The sequence below is a fragment of the Acartia tonsa genome, chromosome 11 (assembly GCF_053477335.1).
Source record: "Acartia tonsa isolate MP-2025a chromosome 11, ASM5347733v1, whole genome shotgun sequence".
Taxonomy (NCBI): Eukaryota; Metazoa; Arthropoda; class Copepoda; order Calanoida; family Acartiidae; genus Acartia; species Acartia tonsa.
This window is the reverse complement of record NC_137270.1, coordinates 46,874,087-46,893,515: the sequence shown is the minus strand read 5'-3', so window position 1 is coordinate 46,893,515 and position 19,429 is coordinate 46,874,087. Positions and strand designations below refer to the sequence as shown.

The window sequence follows — 19,429 nt, the reverse complement described above, 5'->3', positions numbered from 1 at the left end:
AATAAACTCTTTGTTTAAGTAGCACACCTGACATAGTAGCAGTAGGAACCATTTTAAGTTTTTTAGTTATGACGTGGTGTTAAACCGCATAGCAATACAGACAGACGGACAGACATGAACACAAATAATAGTTATTTCTCGCATCGTATTAAAATCGGCTTTCCGCGGATATAGAATGTACAATTATGAGATTAAAACCAGTTTTTTCAGCCCCGAGGTGCCGAAGGCACCGGCTAAAAAAACTGGTTTTAATCTTATGATTGTACATTTTTATATTCGTAGAAAGCTGGATATAATACGATGCTAGACATAGTTTTTTCGTATGGATGAGAACCGGTTCCTATCCACCGGATTCGAATGAATACGAGAAAGTATCTTCGTTGCTTTAAATGATAACATAAAATTGTATGTTTATCTTATCAGGGATCTAAAGGGACAAGACAATGGCCGATAAATTGATGTACTTCCCAATGACGATACACACAATTACCTTCTCTTACAATTATTGGTTGAAACGTTTGGACATTCAACTTAATAGACAAACCAATCAAAATGCAATAAAAGTCCTCAAAGTTGTTAAGTGAACGAATAAGAAAACGTTATTATAACACTTTGGGGACTAGTGTAATAAACAGCCCAATGTCCCCTCCCTCCCTGATATGTTAAAGTGATCTAATTTCACCAGGTAGGGGACATAGAAAAATTAATCCAAAATTTTATAAACATTTCTATGTATGGCTTCTAAAGCAATTAATATCATTAATTTTGTCTATCATTATTGGGGTAGTAAATCAATATATCATCCATTGTCCTATCCCTAAAAATCCCTGAATTTTGCAAATGTTTTAGTTTTTAAAATAAACAACATTATCTTTTCGAAACCTAACGTCAGTCTGTTAGTTAACAAAAAAGTAATATATAGCTGTGAATATTTTTATCTATAATACAAAGTAGAACGTTGTCTGTATGTCTGTTTGTTTGTTTGTAACGATAGATCTCGCTAACCGATGAACCGATCAGGTTCTCCTAAATAGGGTAGCTTCTCATAGGTCCCGGGAATTTTAATAACTATTTGGGGGGGGGGGGGGGGGGTACCACCAACCTCACTAGAAAAAAATCCCCCCCCCTCCAAATTTTTTTTATCTTTTAAAAAACTAAAATAAAATGTAGTTCGGATTTAATTATCAATCTATTATTTAAACTTGTTTAGCTTGAGTAAGGATTTATGTAAATAGGATCCCAATATTAATGATTCTAATGTAAATGTAAAAGTCTAAATGATTCTTTTAATGATTTTGCTGTTGATGCATTTAAATTTCTTTATTTTTTAACTTAAATAAGAAGTTGTAGGCAGGAAAGATTATTTATGAATAGACCTTATTAAAATGTTAATTTTATTTTCAGATATCCTAAAAGTGATTTATTTCAAATGAATCTATGATAGAATTAAAATACCATAGATTTGAAAAGGTACAATTTTGACTCTTTTTTACAATTTGCTCAGTAGCCAAAAGTGGTGGGGCTGAGGCATTGTTGATGTTGATCCTGATCTTGTCTTGTTAAGGACTGTTGCTGCTGATGGTGATGGTGACAGAAATGATCTTGTGGAGTACAAAGAGAAGGATTAAGCATCACTAGAGTTGATAAAGTGTGGATAAATTTCTGGCACTCAAATCTCCAACACCCTACCAAACAAGGGTTGAGCTTGAGTTGGGAAGCTTGCAGGTGTGTAAAGTTTAATTTAATCCTATCTGATGTTTAAAGCAATCAAATCATGCAAGCAAAGTTGATCTCCTTAAATTGAATATGGCACTGAATAATTTGAATTTTCTGATGATTATGTATCCATTTAATCCTAATCTGATGATCTTTAGAAGTGGCTTGGAGTGAAGCCAGCCCAGTAGAGAGGGAACCCTGCAAGGAGTAGCCTACAAGCAAAACTGCCACTTGAAAAAGGTACATACATTCAAGAGTCAAATTTAATAAGCCTTGAAACTAGCAATATCATCAATTAAGTCTTTTAAGTCATCTTTAGTAGTACTGAATAAAAGAATTTTAAGTAAAATCTTTAAATAACCGTTGATTCCTTGTCATTGTCTTCCAGCTCCTCAAGTATATCTATTTTAGAGCTAGAGCTGCTGACAATCATAAGCTGACAAGGAGTACCAATTGACAAATGAGAACTAGGGGATTAAACAAGATGATCTGATGAAGATGATGATAAAGATGATGATGACAGTAAGGATAATGATGAAAGTTATGATGAAGAAGCTATGAGTGATGAAGTTATTGATGTTGACAGCTAAGAAATGTTGAATAAAAAAAGCTTGAGAAAGACTATGTAAGTTTAATTATTATTGTTAACAAATTCATTTTTATTTCTTTCTTTAATAATTTTAATTAAAGCAATTTCTTTTACAAAAGCAAATAAAGTTTAATTTTTCTGTCACTAGAAAATATTCTACCAAATCATTCCAAAAGTTTTGTTTTATCAATTTTTAACATTTTAAATTTTAAATCAAATGAATATACTAATTGTATTAGGATATCTGGATTAGTCTAATGGTCTATTATTTTTAGGTTTACCGCACCATTGATGTAAGAAACTGTTGAATAGATTAAGAAGCTGTGTGTGAATAAAGTCCAAATACTTGCAGAAGTCAAGACAGAATAGCTAGAAAGAAACTTTAAAATTCTACCTGTGGGCAGTCAAGCTGAAATACTATGCAGGTCAGAACATTTTTTTTGTTATTTTGATTTATTTTGGCTACACAAGTCTGTTACATTTATCAATTCTAAAGTTGTGAGAGTTTTAGACTTTTAAATTTTTTTTTCATATGAGATGTAATAATTTTCTTTGAAAATTATTTAAAAAATGATATTTGTATTTGGATCAAAGCCCCTATATAAAGTTGAAATATTCTGCATGGTAATAAGCTGCACTGCATATACACTTAGATCAGACCATCTTCTGTAATCATATTAAGAATGTCACTTGACTGGCATAATAGCAGTAATTACATCTAAAAGAAATGTTGCCACTTTTCTAATATCATTGAATGACTATTTTCAATTAATTAAAGGAAGCGTGCGGCAATTTAATGTTTTTTTACACCTATAGATGACCTTCCTTAAATATGAATAAATTTTGGTTTAGACTACCTTAAGATATTTCTTTTTTATATCCATTCTCTATTTCTTACCTAAATTTGCTTCTAGGAATGGAGGGAGTTAAAATCAAACCTGATAGTAAAGATGGAAGTATTACAAATAAAAAAGTCAAAGAAGAATCTAATTCCAAAGAAAATACTAAAGATGGAATTACTAAAATTCCTTGCAAACTCAAGCTTGGAATTTGTCAATTATTTGAACAAGATGCCAATAGTGCACTGGGTAATGAAGAAAATTTAAAACTTTGCCATCAGAAAATAGACTTTATTAGATCTGCAAATGCATATGAAGAAACAACAATTCAAGAGAAGATTGATGAAATTAGAAAAGCTTTTGCCAATAATAGTATTTACAAAGATTTAGAAATAATTGGAATACCAAGTTGTGTTTTGTTGCCTGACAGTCCAGCCATTTTAACTAATGATGATCATTTGAGCAAAATTAAAATAAATGAATATCTGGACAAAAATTTAGAAGATGTTTTGCACCAGCAAATTTTGGGAGCAGTAGAAGCTTTAAAATTTCCAGCATTAATTATCCAAGGATTTCGGTCGGATGATATCTTAGGATTTTCTATTGATCAGGCAAAAAACCAAAGATCTAAAGATAGTCTATCTGAAGATACAACTCCTGATCTAAACAAGCATGAACTACATCTCATTAGTATTCTAAGAAATAATAGAAACATGGACAAGGAGGTGACTGATTCAGTTCAATTACACAAGCAGTGGAAGGAGGGTAACTATAAAAAGCTCAAGAATACCCAGTGCTTACTATTTGATGAGGAATGTTACTTTTAGATTTTTAAAGTAATTTTTTATTTAATATAAAATCACAAATTCACAGTAATAACTTAGATATTATCTGCATTCTAATTTACTTTAGCAAGTAAAAGATCTCATTAACAACTACAATATTTTTGTTTACTTACTTAATTTCTTTTTTTTTGGGGGGGGGTGGAGTTAAGACACCCCCCCCCCCTGAAAAAAAATAGTTTAAAACCTTCCCAGGACCAATAAGAAGCTTCACTGTAAAGGAGAACAATATTGGTTAAGCGGTTAGCGAGTTCCTTCGGGACAGACAAAATAACGTTTACTACTTTATATAATAGGATTACAACTGTGATTTGAAACTGTATTTATGTAATATCATAGGACTCATTATTGATTACAATGGGAAGTAGATATTTACTGTTAAAAAGTAACATTTGACTAGGTTCAAAAGGAGCAAGGACATAGTAAGAAACTGAAAACTTTGAAAGATGAATGCTTAAAATCTTACTATAATTATCAGTTTTATAATTCTATTGTACGAGAAATATCTCAAGAATGGGATACAGTTTGCATTCTTCCACAGCATAAATTATTAATAAACATAGAAGCTAAGAGAGGAGACAAATATCAAAAACTAAAAGAAGGTGCTGCCCAAACAAAATCTCACATATCAATAATAAAACAGTTATTTAGATCCCAAATATCTTCTGATTGGAAATTTGTTTCTGCTGTCTGTATGCCATTTCTGCAATTAACTAGTAATGATAGAAATGAGATTTGTAGCAATTGTAAGTTTTTTGTCTTGGATTACAATGCCATGAAAGATATGAAATCTTGGATTGAAAATCTTGTGGCAAACAAAAACCTAAAGACTTTTGATGATTATAAAGAAGATTATGAACATTTAATATCTGCATTCATAGGTTATATGTCAATCAAAAAAGCAAGTAAATTAAACAAAATGATTGTTGATCCTATTGAATATAGAGCAAAAACTGCAGAAATGTTGGTAGGACATGAATCTATTCTGACTACAGAGAATGATACTGAAAGGAAAGCAAATCTTGCAGAGAAACAGATAGAGAAGGAAGATAAAGGATTATCAGATGTAGATTTTGCAAATAAAGTTAAAAATAAATTACTGAATGAAAATCAGCTTTGCTACATGATGAACACAGATCAACTAGATGCTCTCATGAACACTTCCCCTTTCATTATTATTGAAGGCGATTATGGAACAGGAAAGACTTATATTCTGAAAGAGAAAGCTAAACGCTGTGCAGAAAAATTTCCAAGGAGTAAAATTGCCTATATAAATCTTACAACTTCAAATGTTGTCTATCCTTTTATCAAAGATCTTACAATAGTTTCTGTGATGGATGTAGCAACAAGCATAGACCTGAAAGGCCATAATATTGATGTTTTTTCATGCAGAAACCTTGTTGACTATTATGAAAGTTCAGAAAAGGATGGTGATATTTCGATATTTACTTTAATTGAAAGATTTCTAATGAAAAATGAGTATGAATATGTATTCATTGACGAGATTCCAAGGTTCCATCCATATAATAATGATGGAGTTGGATTACTAGATTCTTATGAAGAAGAAGGATACGCAGAATATTTTACTAATGATGATGGTGTTGCATCACTAGATTCAGATGAAGAAGATTTTACTAATGATGATATTTTAGAACAAATAAACTTTCTTGAACACTGTAAATCGTTCTGTGTTACTCTAAAGGTTCCCACATTTCATCAATCAAAAGAAGCAGGTTAGTAAAGATGTTTTGATTTAAACATATTCATTATTTTATAAGAAATAAAAATGAAATTCTTTTTAAAAAATTGTAAACAATGTAATTGTATTTTTTTCTAAAAATGCCTTGATCACAAACATTCTTTATTTAATTAGTTGAAAGAAATGACAAATGGATAGAAATGTGGAATGAATCAATGAAACATAGATATAATCCTGCTTTTCTAAAATTAAAAACAAACATGAGAAACTCTGAAAATATTATAAATGCTTCCAGTTGTGTTGGTTGGACAATTGGTGACATTCTAAGCAGCATTACACCAAGCAAAAATGTACAAGGACCAATAAATTACTACTATGTGAATTCTCATTCTGTATCCCATGAGTTGTTAATTGTGGCAGCAATCAAAAAGTATTTTTTAAAAGATGAATCATTGATTATTTTAACAGATAAATCTGAAAGTATTTATGAAATGAAAACTTGTTTAGTTTCATTACTTCCCCAATTAACAGACAAAATTGTTTGTTTGCCAAAATATGTTGACAGTGATGTTAATCATATTATAAAGAATGTTGAAAGATTTCTAGAAAATCCTGTTGGAATTTTTATTACTGATCCAGATAACTTTCATGGAGCTCAGGCAAGAAACATAATAATATTTCATGGTCTTATTGATTCTATTAAGGAAATAAGAAATATAGTGCTGAGAACAATTTCTTTTTCTATACAAGTTATAGCTAATGAAAATAATGTTAGGCCAAACTTGGGTTTAATGCAAGATACTGATTTGCATGAATTTATAAATATGGACAAACCTGTGTGTGAAGTGTTAGATGCATGGCATATCAGTTATGGATTAGTAGCTTCTGCTGTAATAAAGGATTTATTTAAATCAAACAGTGAACACAATATCATTATAATAATACCAAAGAACATTGCTGTGAAATTATTAGAAGATTTATGCCTTCATTTTAAGGACAAACAAACCATTAAAATTTTAGACAATTATCTTTCAGAAGAAGAAAAAATAGTGATTGAAGAGTTGAACATCTCAAGAGCTAACATAATGGATTTACAAGGTGTTATTGTTGTTATTCCTGTTAAGGATTTAATAGGGGATCTATTTGAAAGCATTAGCTTTCTTAATATTGTAGGGGACATTAATATTATCAGCATTAAACCTCCAGGAGGAACGTCAATTTCATCCTATGAAATTTCATGCAGAAATCTTTTCTTGAAATCAAGATTCAAATCTAGAATAATCATACACAGCGGAAATTTGGATGACTGTGACAGGTTCTTTACTTTGAAAGAGAAGACTAACTTACAAGAACTACTGGAGGGTTTAATTGCATTACCAATGATCTCCTACTATAAAAATATGTATGAATTAAATAATGAAGTGATTACACTGGCTTTGTTAAACATTTACCCCAACCTTAAAAATAATATGGTTTTCATAATGAAAAAAGGAGATGGAATGCAGATGATGAAAGGTTTGAAACTTTACTGCAATGATGAGTTTACATGCTGTGATTTTGAAAATGAATATGGAGCAGAATTAGTTGTGTTGAAGAACTCTAATCTGAGATTTAGTGAGAAAGATATATTTGCTGAGGTAGAAATGATTGTTGTCTTTGAGGTGTCAGATTTTTCATTCAAAAATTTCATTATTGGCGTTGGCCATAAAAGATGCTTGATAATAGACAGTTTGAAGTATGATATACTTGGCAGTGAGGTAAACATATATGGATCTTATAGTTACATCTTCAATGTTGAGATCTTGGAAAATTACCTTTACAATTTTGATTTTACAAAGAAACATTTGGAAAGTCATCACTTTAACAATAAAAACAAAGTTGATGTTGGAATCTTAGCAGCTGAGGTTATTCAAAAGTATCTGATTAATTATTCTGAAGAATTTACAATAGTAATTACAAGTAGTGAAGATACAGATACAGTTTATAATGAACTCTGCAATCACTATGAGAAACAAGTATCTTGTTTCAAGTACAACTTTGGAAGAAGACCAACACCTATCATAGACTCTAAAGTTGAACCTTTGGTAAAAAACCATAGTGCCATCTTGATTCTGAATGTTGATGTTAATAATTACAAATTGATACTTCAAACTTACAGAGTTCAGTTTTTTGAAAAAGCAGATAATTTATTCATCATTACAAATTCAGAGCATAATCAATATGATCTTGCATGTAGGAATCTTCTGATGAGATTGAGACCTAAGTTTTCAATTGTTATCCACAATGGAGACCATGAGGTGTATTCCCAGTATATTACAATGAAAGAACTTGAAAGTATTTCTGAAGATAATTAACTCAAACTTATTGAATTAATTAATTACTTTTGGTCAAGATAAAGTATTTTTAGTGAAAGATTTCCAAACTTGGTATATTTTCAAAAATCCCAAATGAAAAATCTAAAATCTTAAAACACTTTTTTTGTTAATTGAGAAAAACGTATATTTATATATGTCATAAATTATAATAGATGTAAATAATTTGTGTTAGAAAGATGTTTGATTTCTTAATATATGATCTTATTCTTATTATTTTTTACTTTTTTTTATAAATAATACATCTATCCCAAGAAGCTTAAATTCTGTGTTTTTTTTTATAGACATTTTAATGAAATGGAAAGGATGACAAAATCGATAAGTTGCACACCACAAAATACACTGAAATTCCCTCATACATATTTGTTGTTGACAACAGCATTTAATACGATGGACAAAGTAAGTTTTATAGTGGATGCAAGCAAGTTAGATATCCGGTCCAACCCTTTAATAAATTCTATCTTACAAAGCAACCGTGTTAATACCATTTTCTACATAGATCTACAAACAAAGTAACTAGTAAAAATGGATGTGAAATATATTTGGATGTTATGACAGCGGAAAAATTGTTATCGATTCAGGTTGCTAAATTGGACAAAATGTATTGGTCTGTTCCTTCATTCTTTAGGAGGGGAGGCAGTGGCGTGCGAACCGAAGGGGGCGTTTGGGGCAATCGCCCCCCCCTAGCGACCAAAACGCCCCCCCTGCCCCCCCCTAGCGACCGCCCCCCCTGCCCCCCCCTAAATGTTGAAAAATGCCCCGTTTTGCCCCCCCCTGGTAAACAAAAATGCCCCTTTTTGCCCCCTACCCTACAAAAAGCAAAACTCTCCCAATTTCCAAAAAAAAAGATCCAGAAATACTCAACAAAAAAATTTTTTGGCGCTTCGCGCCAAACAGACAGTTACTATTCATTTAACCTTAATAGGAAGTATCTTTTTTTGTATAATATAAATTTTTTACCAAAGAAATTTTGTACATCCCCAATGATGATACACAAAATTACCCCTTATATAGATTACAATTAGTGGATGAAACGTATGGAAACTCAACTTAATTAACCAACCAATCAATATTCCATTTAAGTCCCAAAAGATGTTGAGCTAACGAATAAGAAAATGTTTATATGAAATATTGGGGACTAGTGTAATAAATAGCCCAAAACACCTTCCCTCCTCCCTGGATATTTGAAGAAAAAAATTTGCGCTTCGCGCCCTTCCAATTGGTTTCTGCTTTTTATCACATATTGTATAAAAACATTTGTAAAAATCAAATATTTAATCAAAAAGTTATTTTAAGAAAAATGAAACAGTGTTGATATTTATCTAAGCCTTTTTTTCAACATTGTATGTCTGTCTAAATTAATAACTATATATGATGTCATATGATGTTCAGGATAAGTTTATAATTTTTTTGTGTACATAACCTTACAAAAAGACATGTTTTTTTTATGGCAATTTTCATTAAAGAGCCTTAAAACTAACTACACTCTATATTCCTAACTTGTTAAAATACGTCACTCTTGTTGTAGTTAATTGATTTTAGTTAAAAGAGGAAATAAATATTTTTCGGTGCGCTTTGCACACTGCCCTAATAAATCCTTGAAAACACCACTTCATGAAAAATTGACATATTGTTAAATTGCCATTTGAAGAGGGTAGGATATGTTGATATAACTTTTTATCTTCTCTATAATAACTATGGCTGTCAGTTTGTAATGCTAATGGGGAAATGTAATTTTCTTAACTGCAATTAAAGATAGAAGGCTAAAACTTAATGTTAACACTCCCAACATTATGGAGTATAATTAAATATTAGAAATTTCTGGAGGTCGGACTGCTTTTTAGGACGTTTTTGGCAATTTTGTATCTTTCACAATTCCCCCATTGTTTGGTCCAATTCACAAAATTTTTGTAGCTAAGGGTATCAAAATCAAATTTCGGGTATAGTCCCTTTAGTGACATTGCCTCTTAATTTCTTCATATTTTCACAGTAGCTTTTCACCTATTTATAGCCCCTGTGGGGCCAATTACCCTGCGGGAAAATCACCTAACCTAACTTAACCTATAATAAACTATTAAAATTTTATTTTTTACAAAGTTCTTTATTTCTTTGGATTTTATAGCACAATAAATTTTTTTGTGGATTATAATATCAAAAAAATAAAATCTCTCGTTGTTCCGAGCATCTAGTATGTAATTTACTTTGACTGTCATCACACAACATACAAGAAAAAGGATTTGTGACTTTTTCTACCTAAAATATATATTTATTCAAACTAATGCTCTTTAAATCTTCTTGTCTATATTCTTATTAATGATTTTTTGTGCTTTGCTACTTATAGATGTTGTCATCCTTGTTGTCATACAATAAAGAAATATTTAAAATCAGTTCTACATATTAAGTTAATTTTTGGTAAATTATTTCCAAAATGAGTGTTTTTATCTCCCCCCAAAAAAATTTTTTTAATGGGGTTATTCATCCTTCCTGCTGAGATTTTATAACATCCCCTTCCTCCCATAAAAAATGTTTTGTGTTGGGGGGGGGGGGGGGGGGGTGGAAGGTTAAATTATCTTCTGTACTTTTTTTTCGAAGATGCTTTCTAGCTCCCTTCCCTTCGGTCATTGCAGGGTGGGGAGAAGGGATGGGGGAGAAGAGAGGGGGGGGGAAGAGATGGAGGATATAAATGGGAAATAGGGATGGGGAAGAAGGGATAAGGACTAGAAGGCCCATAATCAAATAATCCCACCCCATAAAACGCCCTTATTTAAAATTAGTATATATAATCAAAATGCCCCCCCCTAAAGCAAAGTGCCCCCCCGGGGCACTTTGATTTAGGGGGGGGGCAAAATTTTACAAAATATTCAAAATGCCCCCCCCTAGACAAAGTGCTTCGCACGCCACTGAGGGGAGGCGTAAAGAAATTGGATGGGGGGATTGTTTTTTTAGCCAGCGCGGCAAGTTTTACTTTATTAGAGTACATAATAATCTGGTTAAAATCCAAGTATTAATAAATTCTTTTTATACATTAGCTTTTCTAATCATTGTCAATATATCTTTAAAGAATTATCCTTATCCCAAAAATAAAATTAAACGCGGCAAATGCGCAATATTTTACTAATGGTCCCGTTTATTTTATAATCACAAATCATTTTGGGTATTATTAGAACTAATTATAAAGTGATTATTGTAAAAAAAATAGCTCTAGAAACAGCTTCTCTCTCTCTCTCTCTCCGTATGTCTGCTTTCTATAAACAAAAATATTTATGTAATCAGCTGATTTCATTTAGAGAGCAAGAGCAGATTTGACCAATAGATAGTAAAACCTGAATTTTGTCAATAATACATACTTTTGGCGATTTTTCGTTTTTTTTTGTAAGCAAATAATTGTATTTTTCTACGATTGTGAGCTTATTAAATGACTGTCAAGTAGTTATGGCTAAATTTTATTGATTTCTCTTATGCATTTGAATTTTTATTATTGTTCTGTACGTTTAAAGCTTAAGATTTGATAACCGCTGAACCGATTGAGTTTTCAATTTTAGTGAAGCTTCATGACACAGGTCCTGGGAAGGTTTATGGTAATTTTGATTTCGACCCTACCCTATATTCTACAGAACAGACATCCTGTTACTTCTTTATGTTGATTTATATTGGTTATTTATCATTTTCAGATATGTTTTAGCAAAATACGTGAAAATGCCAGGAAAAGTTAAGGTCAAGATAGTTGCTGGCAGGAACCTGCCAGTCATGGACAGGTATTATATTTTTAAACCTTCCACAGACCAATATAATTAAGAAGCTTCACTGTAAAGGAGAACTATATCAGTGACAAGCAAATATTTTCGGTACACACAGACACAGCAATAGACATCCTGTTACTTTTATATAGAACTAGCGCCTACGCCCCTAGAGGCCTCGAGTGGCACTTTAAATGTTTTTAAAAAATAACATGATACTTATCTATTTATGTTGCTTTCATTTCGATTTTTTGTGATTTAATTTTTTGGGGAGGGTGGTGGTACCCTCCCACAAAATAGTTATAAACCCTCCCGGGACCTATGAAAAGCTACCATGTAAAGGAGAACCCGATCTGTTTAGCGGTTACCGAGATCCTTCGGTACAAACAAACAAACAGATAGACACACAGACAAACACACATCCTGTTACTTTATTATAAGGATTTTAAAATAACGTAGAAAACATAATTATCAATCATATTCCTTTAAAGGTCTTCTGACACAACCGACGCTTTTGTGGAGGTAAAGTTTGGAGAAGTGACGTATAAAACTGACGTCTTCAGAAAATCTTTAAACCCAGCATGGAATTCTGAATGGTTTAGGTAGGTCTTAAGGGATAAAACAATGGACAATAAATTTATATACATTCCCAATAATGATAAACATAATTACCCCTTCTATAGACTAAAATTGTTTGTTACAAAGTTTGGACACTACTAACTAGTTTGGAACCAACCGATCACATACAACAAAAGTACCCAAAGTTTTGAGCCAACGGATAAGAAAACGTGGTCATTATTAATGGGTACCAATGCAATTTACAGTCCAATGTTCTCTCCCTTTTCAATGATTTTTATAATCTTATGGGGTTGGGCCGGATATCCGGCCATTTTCAATATCCGGCCGGATATTGGATATTGGAACTATCCGGATACCGGTTATCCGGCAGATTTCTAATGCCGGATTTCTGGATATCCTGCCAGATATCCAGTAATTTATCGGATATCCGGCTTTTACCAGATATCCGGAATCCGGCCAAAAAAGTATCCGGCCCAACCCTACTTAAAAACCATTCTCTTAAACTTTATTATGTTGCAGGTTCGAAGCAGATGATCTTGAATTACAAGATGAACCTTTACAAGTTAGAATAATGGACTACGACGCTTACTCGGCAAATGATGCTATTGGGAAGGTTAGTTGTTGAGTAGCTGCGCTGTGTTTCATTATATAAAGTTACTAGCGGCTTCGCCCCTAGCCTCTAGGGGCTTTGCCAAAAGAGGTTATTAAAAAAATACTAAGTAGGTACCTATAGTGCTGCAACGACCACATTATAAAAATAGGGGAGATTTTTTGTTTGTTTTTGGGGGGTTATGGATGTCCCACACCCCCTAAGAAAATAACCTAAAACCATCACAGGACCAGTAGATATATTCCCTGAAGAGCAGAATCCAATCGGTTCAGTGGTAACCGAGATCTTAAGGGACATACAGACGGACAGACATGAAACTACTTTATATTATAGATAAAAGTGTTAGGATTGTATGCCTACCATCCTTTGATATTATTGCAGTTTTTGATTCATTCTTTTCTATAATGAAGACTAACGGACAAACATCCTGTTACTTTATTATAAAGATATGAATTATTTTGGTTTACCACAGATATACTATAAAGTAACACACGTAGGTACTAGTTTTATACCCCAATACTTTGAATTTTCAAGTTTATCTTTTATATGTTATGGAACAATTATAGATTATATCTATCTATCTAGTCTACTATAGTTATTTACTGCATCCAATTGAATTTATCCAATCTATCTATCTATTCTATCACTTTATCTATCTATCCATCCAATCAATTTATCTATCTATCTATCCTATCGATTTATTTATCTATTTATCCAATCAATTTATCTATCTATCTAGGTGTATATAGATCTGAACCCGCTATTGTTGCCGAACGTCTCGGCTTCCCGAAGTTCAGGGGGAGGGGCAGGCAACGATGGAAAATTGACTGTTACAACAAGGGATCAATCATTAAAACTATTTATTGTTACAGGCGACTAAATATTAACTTTACAGGGGTAGTTGCACGAATACACTTCAAATTGAATTTAGTGAACTGCATATTTTTTCCTGTTCTATGTTTTAAACTACACTTATAGGACATAATTTTCTACTATATAGTTTTAAAAATATCCAGACTTTAAATTTGTATTCTTGTGTTTTGTATAGCTGGTGTATTTTCACAAAACAGCATGACGACTAATTAGTGATGTCTAATTGTTTGTTATTTATTGTAGGTAATACAAAATTATATATGTTTGATGGTATACTTGTAACTTATACTTGAAATCATTTTTCTGAAATGCATTTCATGCAACTATTCCTTTTAGTTTTAAACATAAAAATGATAAAAAAAGGTCTTGGGGGAGGTATTTCTTTCTATGGCTGGGTGAGTGGAGAAGTACATCTCATAATAGATATATAACCTTCGCTTAGGCAGGATCGACGGTTCAGCCGCCGTTTTTCACAAGTCCACGATATACCCCAATAAAGCATCTGTCATGGCAAATCTTAAGAGTTCTAATCCTATTTTAAAGTCTTAAAACACCCACCTTTATGGAAAATACGCGAAAAAAATGACACCCTTAGTAGGGTTGGGCCTGACACTTTTTTGGCCGGATACCAAATATCCGGCTGAATTCTAATGCCGGATATCCAGCCTGATATCTGGCCAACGTTCGATATCTGGCAAATTACCGGATAAGCGGTATCAGGATAGTTTCAATATCCGGTATTCGGCAGAATATTGAAAATTGCCGGATATCCGGTCCAACCCTACCCCTTAGTTATACCTATTGATTGATGTTGTGTAGTACTACCTCTGGAGCAGGTGGCGGGGGGATGCTGTCTGGTTGGGTACCAATATTTGATACCATGCATGGTATCAGAGGAGAAATTAACTTTATTGTTAAGGTAAGGAATGGGGAGTGAGACCTTTCATGAAAAATAACATTGAAATTAGTTTTGGGCCGGATATCCGACCATTTCAATATCCGGCCGGATACCGGATATTGAAACTATCCGGATACCGGATATCCGACTGGATTGTATTGCCGTTTATCCGGTAATTTGCCGGATATCGAACGTTGGCCAGAAATCCGGGCGGTATCCGGCCTAAAAAGTATCCGACCCAACCCCAATTGAAATATTTCTAATCCTTTTATATAAAGTACCTAGTCTGAAGTTTAAGATTTTAAGAGATACTAAATTGATTAAGTTCTTTTCAGGAATGCTTCACACAGGTCTCGGGATTGTTTTAGGCCATTTTTTTTTTTTTGCGCCTTGATATGGTTTAAAGCAATTTTTGATCCATCCATTTATAGGTTATAGGGTTATAGGCGATTGTACAATGGACGATAAATAACTACTGCTACTACTAATAATAATCAAAATTACCCCTTTTTTACATTAGATTTTTTGGTTGAAAGTAAAGTACCTACCCAAAGTTATTCAGATTATGTAATAATTTGATACCAATGTAATTTACAGTCTAATGTCCCCTCCCTCGTTGCTGTTGCCATGAGTAATGTTGAATATTTGCATGTACTCCTTTAATATCTTTTCTCGTATTCATTCGAATCCGGTGGATAGGAACCGGTTCTCATCCATACGAAAAAACTGTCTAGCATCGTATTATATCCAGCTTTCTACGAATATAGAAATGTACAATCATAAGATTAAAACTAGTTTTTTTAGCCGGTGACTTCGTCACCTCGGGGCTAAAAAAACTAGTTTTAATCCCATAATTGTACATTCTATATCCGCGGAAAGCCGTTTATAATACGATGCGAGAAATAACTATTAATTACTTAATTGTTTACTTTCTAGGTTGAATTGTTCTCTGATTTGAACAGATTTCGTCAATCTTCTTGTGGAGTTCATTTCTTTGCAAGTAAGTTGTTTATTTAGCTGCTATTGAAGATATTTGTGTCTAAAGGGGTAGTTGCACGAAGTGCATTTAAACTTAAATTTAGTCAACTGCATATTTTTTCCTGGTCAATGGTTTAATATAGGACATATGTTTAGAATAATTTGATTTTTTTACCAGCTAATTTAAAAAATATCAAGACTTAAAAATCATATGTTTTGGATTTATGCAACTTATATGGCTGTCCTGTTTTACAAAAACAGCATAAAGACTATTTTGGTGGTGCCTAATTGATTGCTATTTATTGTCCTAAAAATCATATACTTATGTTAGATGGTAACATGCAATCAAACTTGTTGAATGCACTTCATACATCTATCCCTTTTGTTGCTAATCCCTGACTAATAAGCATCCACCCCAAAAACTTACTTTGTCCGTCTCTATAATGCTCTTGAGGAAATGGGAGTCTTACTGTAAGAATTTCTTTCAGAATTTTTATAATCACTTTTCTTTCTCTTTCGTTAATAACTTTTCTATCCCTTAAATTCCTTAGTAGATTAAAATTAGTGGTTGAACCATTTGGACACTCAACTAAATGAATACACCAATCAAAATTCAAGAAAATTCTCCAAGGAAGTTGAGCCAACGAATAAGAAAACGTTATTATTAGACTTTGGGGACTAGTGTAAAAAGCCCAATATCCCCTACATTCCTGATAAAATCAACATAATAACTAGGGTTTAATTTTTGGACCGGATTCGGATTCTTAAGAATCCGCCCAAAAATAAAACGGATTCTCCGCGGATTCCGGATTCTTATTTTTTTTAAGGATTTCGGATTCTGGATTCCGGATTCTAGCAATACTTTAAAAGGCTTTTAAAAAATAAATTAGGAATACAATTTTACCGGGTACTGGGAAGAATCTTAAGCGGCGTTTTTTTTTTATATTTTCACAGTAGCTTTTCTCCTATTTCTAGACCCTAACAGCGGCCAAAATGGCTTTGTAAAAAATTAAAATATATATTCGGACCAAAAACACTCAAGACGCTAATATTAGCATAAAAATTGAAAATCTGATTCCACTATTAAAAAACGGATTCCGGATTCGGATTCTGGATTCCAAAATTGGGCGGATTCGGATTCGGATTTCCAACCCTAAATCATCAAATTAATGTATATTTCAGCTCCAGAGGTGCCTGAGGGATACAAGATCCAGTTTCTACCTGGATTTGTTGAAGAATTGGTGGTCAATGATGATCCAGGCAGATAAATACTTTTGCATTAATGATTTCAAAAAAATTATTTACCTACCCAACGTTTGTATATACAGACTGGCCAGAGTGTACGTTTTGTACGTTACGCATCGAATCTGTGTACGTTCTGGACGTTATTTTGATATGTGTACGTAACGTATTTTGAAATTTGTATTTTTGTACGTTTTACGTTTTTTTTAAAATTAATAAGAATCAAATATTAGCAAAAAAGTAATTTTTATGTTTTGTACGAAAATTTTTGCAAAAACAATAGGTGTATTATTGAAATAAATTCAATAATATCTTCAATTTTCATAGAACAAAAATATGTATGTAAATTATGCATATATGTTATTAGAACTTACAGTTTAAATTTATGGATTTGAAATATATGTCCTATAGATATTTTTGGTATCTTTGGTATTTTTGGTATCTTCAGTTTTTAAAGAATAAGAATCAAATATAAGTATAAAAGTATTTGTATATTTATTTGTATTTGAAGAACTTGCCTAAATAGGAGCAGAGTGACCATTTAAGACAGGTGTCCCAACTATTATAAGGATAACAATAATGCACACATCTCTTCTGAAACATAAACAGACTTGATGTAATTTACAACCACTAAGGTAAGCTAAAACCCCAGAATGTAAACTCTGGAATGAATAAACATAATAAATAAAATAACACAAAATGATTAACACAAATATATTAACTTGATGTATTAAAACTATAATAACTTGGTGTAATTAAATCACTGGTTCGAGTCCCTTCAACTCTTCATGGCCTCTCACTCCTTCCACAGCTTGGTGTAGTTCAACTAGTTGCTTAGCAGCTTGGTGTATGTCTTAACCTAAATATGTATCCCATTAATTCACACTAAACTTGACATTAGTATGAATTTCTGTCTCCTTTCTGTTTTGTTGTCCCTTTACTTGTGATCCTTGCCATATGATTTAAAATCCTTATCCTTGGCAAAGCGTCTGGTGACTTTCACTCTTTGATGCTTCTTTCTTTCACTAGAGTACAGATTTCTGAGGAATTCATATTCCCTAGTTACTCTGGCTAAGTTGTCCTTGGTGTTTTTGTTCTCATTCTCCATCTTCTGTAACACCTCATTGCACTCACGCTGCTTGATGTCTACTAGGCTACGCCAATGCTTAGATGTTGTCTTTTCTCTAGCCAGCTTTGCCTCTAGATTCTCATTCTGCCTCTGATAGGCTTTCATCTTCTCTTCAATGACTTCTTGCTTTCTTGTCAACTCCTCTATTCTTTCCATCAAATCTTCACTCTCATTATTATCTCTTTCTCTCTTGTTGTTTGTAGCACCAGATTCTTCCTCCACAACCTCTACTTGACGAGTAGGTTCCTCATTGGAATTATCATGCTGCTCATCAACAATAACCCTGGCCTGTGCTGGAACTTCTTCCAAGAACACAATTTCGTCATCATCACCATCCTCTTGCTGATCCATGATCCCATCTTCAACCTGATCTTCACTTTCATCCTCTTTCTCAGCAACGGCATCAACTTCCTCACCACTTACATCACCAATCAGCCAGGTTGGAATCTCGTCACCCTTCCTCATTGTCTTGATGTAGGCCTCGAGAATTCCCATTCTTTCCCAGTAGCGCCACAGACTGCCATGCTTCTTGTACACCTCCCAGTCCTGCCATCCCTCTGGCCTTTGATTGGAGCACTCCAGTATCCTTTCACCTTCAGGTATAGGTCTTGTGATGATCAGTTTTCTAGCTAGACATTGTTTCATGAACAAATCATCACAGTAGCCAGGCGTGACTGCCAACGACATTGGCTGTTGCAGCCTTGCCTCACGACTTACCGGCCTATTGTTGTATGTGGTGAATGCCCTGTCAAAAACAGTCATTAACATTCTGACATGGTTTACCTGGCCTTCATAGGAAAGATGCGACCCAACATTGGTCCCCAGCTGTCTCTCCAACCATTGAGTGAACCTGATCCTTCTGGTCATGTCCAACTCGGAATTCGGCATCATCACCGCCTTGTGCCCATTTACACGCGGCATATCAAGCTGCTCATTAGCAAGCTGTACCTCCCTATTGAAGAGAGCCACCGCATCCCACACTTTTTCGTGTGCCGGCACAAAAAACGCCGTCGAGAACACTAGCTTGTTGATATCCTGATCATAGGCGGCCTTGCTGATATCTAAGATGGCACGTTTCAACTTGTCAATTGACACCCCGCCTACAAATTTTTGCAGGCTTGTAACTATTATGTGCTTAGGCACTTGGGCATCCTTTACAGCATCAGTTATGATTTTTACCATGGAATTTAGATCCCTGTCGGCCAACGAGATCCAAGTTATGCCAGTTCTTTCTTGATCTAGCACGCCCTCTAGCAAGCTGAAGCTGCTGAAAACTACGTTTCTCGTAGGATTGTTGAATCTAGCCATATTTCAACAAAATCACTT

At 33.3% G+C, this 19,429-nt stretch overlaps 2 protein-coding genes and 1 long non-coding RNA gene across 6 annotated transcripts in view; all 3 read left to right on the top strand.

Annotated features, from left to right (window-relative positions):
• The first annotated feature begins 1,402 nt into the window (after nucleotides 1-1,402).
• On the top strand, nucleotides 1,403-2,725 carry LOC145332744 (uncharacterized). The gene is made up of 5 exons (XR_013884289.1): nucleotides 1,403-1,470; nucleotides 1,565-1,725; nucleotides 1,875-1,956; nucleotides 2,128-2,341; nucleotides 2,581-2,725. It is a non-coding gene; the product is annotated as an uncharacterized LOC145332744 (long non-coding RNA).
• Nucleotides 2,726-4,390: 1,665 nt separating this feature from the next.
• On the top strand, nucleotides 4,391-8,137 carry LOC145332743 (uncharacterized). Its single transcript, XM_080177792.1, has 2 exons — nucleotides 4,391-5,719; nucleotides 5,860-8,137. The coding sequence occupies exons 1-2, from the start codon at nucleotides 4,681-4,683 to the stop codon at nucleotides 8,037-8,039; spliced, it is 3,219 nt and encodes a 1,072-aa protein (XP_080033918.1). The 5' UTR covers nucleotides 4,391-4,680; the 3' UTR covers nucleotides 8,040-8,137.
• A 3,587-nt stretch (nucleotides 8,138-11,724) lies between these two features.
• Nucleotides 11,725-19,429, top strand: part of LOC145332742 (C2 domain-containing protein 5) — a 50,946-nt gene continuing 43,241 nt past the window's right edge. For all 4 annotated transcript variants that reach the window (XM_080177788.1, XM_080177791.1, XM_080177790.1 and 1 more), the window contains exons 1-7: nucleotides 11,725-11,812; nucleotides 12,286-12,396; nucleotides 12,893-12,986; nucleotides 13,723-13,823; nucleotides 14,676-14,775; nucleotides 15,691-15,754; nucleotides 16,915-16,992. In XM_080177788.1, the coding sequence (XP_080033914.1) occupies nucleotides 11,754-11,812; nucleotides 12,286-12,396; nucleotides 12,893-12,986; nucleotides 13,723-13,823; nucleotides 14,676-14,775; nucleotides 15,691-15,754; nucleotides 16,915-16,992 (607 nt within the window). In that variant the 5' untranslated portion in view covers nucleotides 11,725-11,753. The remainder of the gene's footprint in view (nucleotides 11,813-12,285; nucleotides 12,397-12,892; nucleotides 12,987-13,722; nucleotides 13,824-14,675; nucleotides 14,776-15,690; nucleotides 15,755-16,914; nucleotides 16,993-19,429) is intronic.

Excerpts from the sequence above, each read along its gene's own strand:
- LOC145332743 (XM_080177792.1), top strand. The coding sequence starts at position 4,681 with ATGCCATTTCTGCAATTAACTAGTAATGATAGAAATGAGATTTGTAGC. Across the intron at positions 5,720-5,859 it reads TCATCAATCAAAAGAAGCAG|TTGAAAGAAATGACAAATGG; the intron begins GTTAGTAAAGAT and ends TTATTTAATTAG.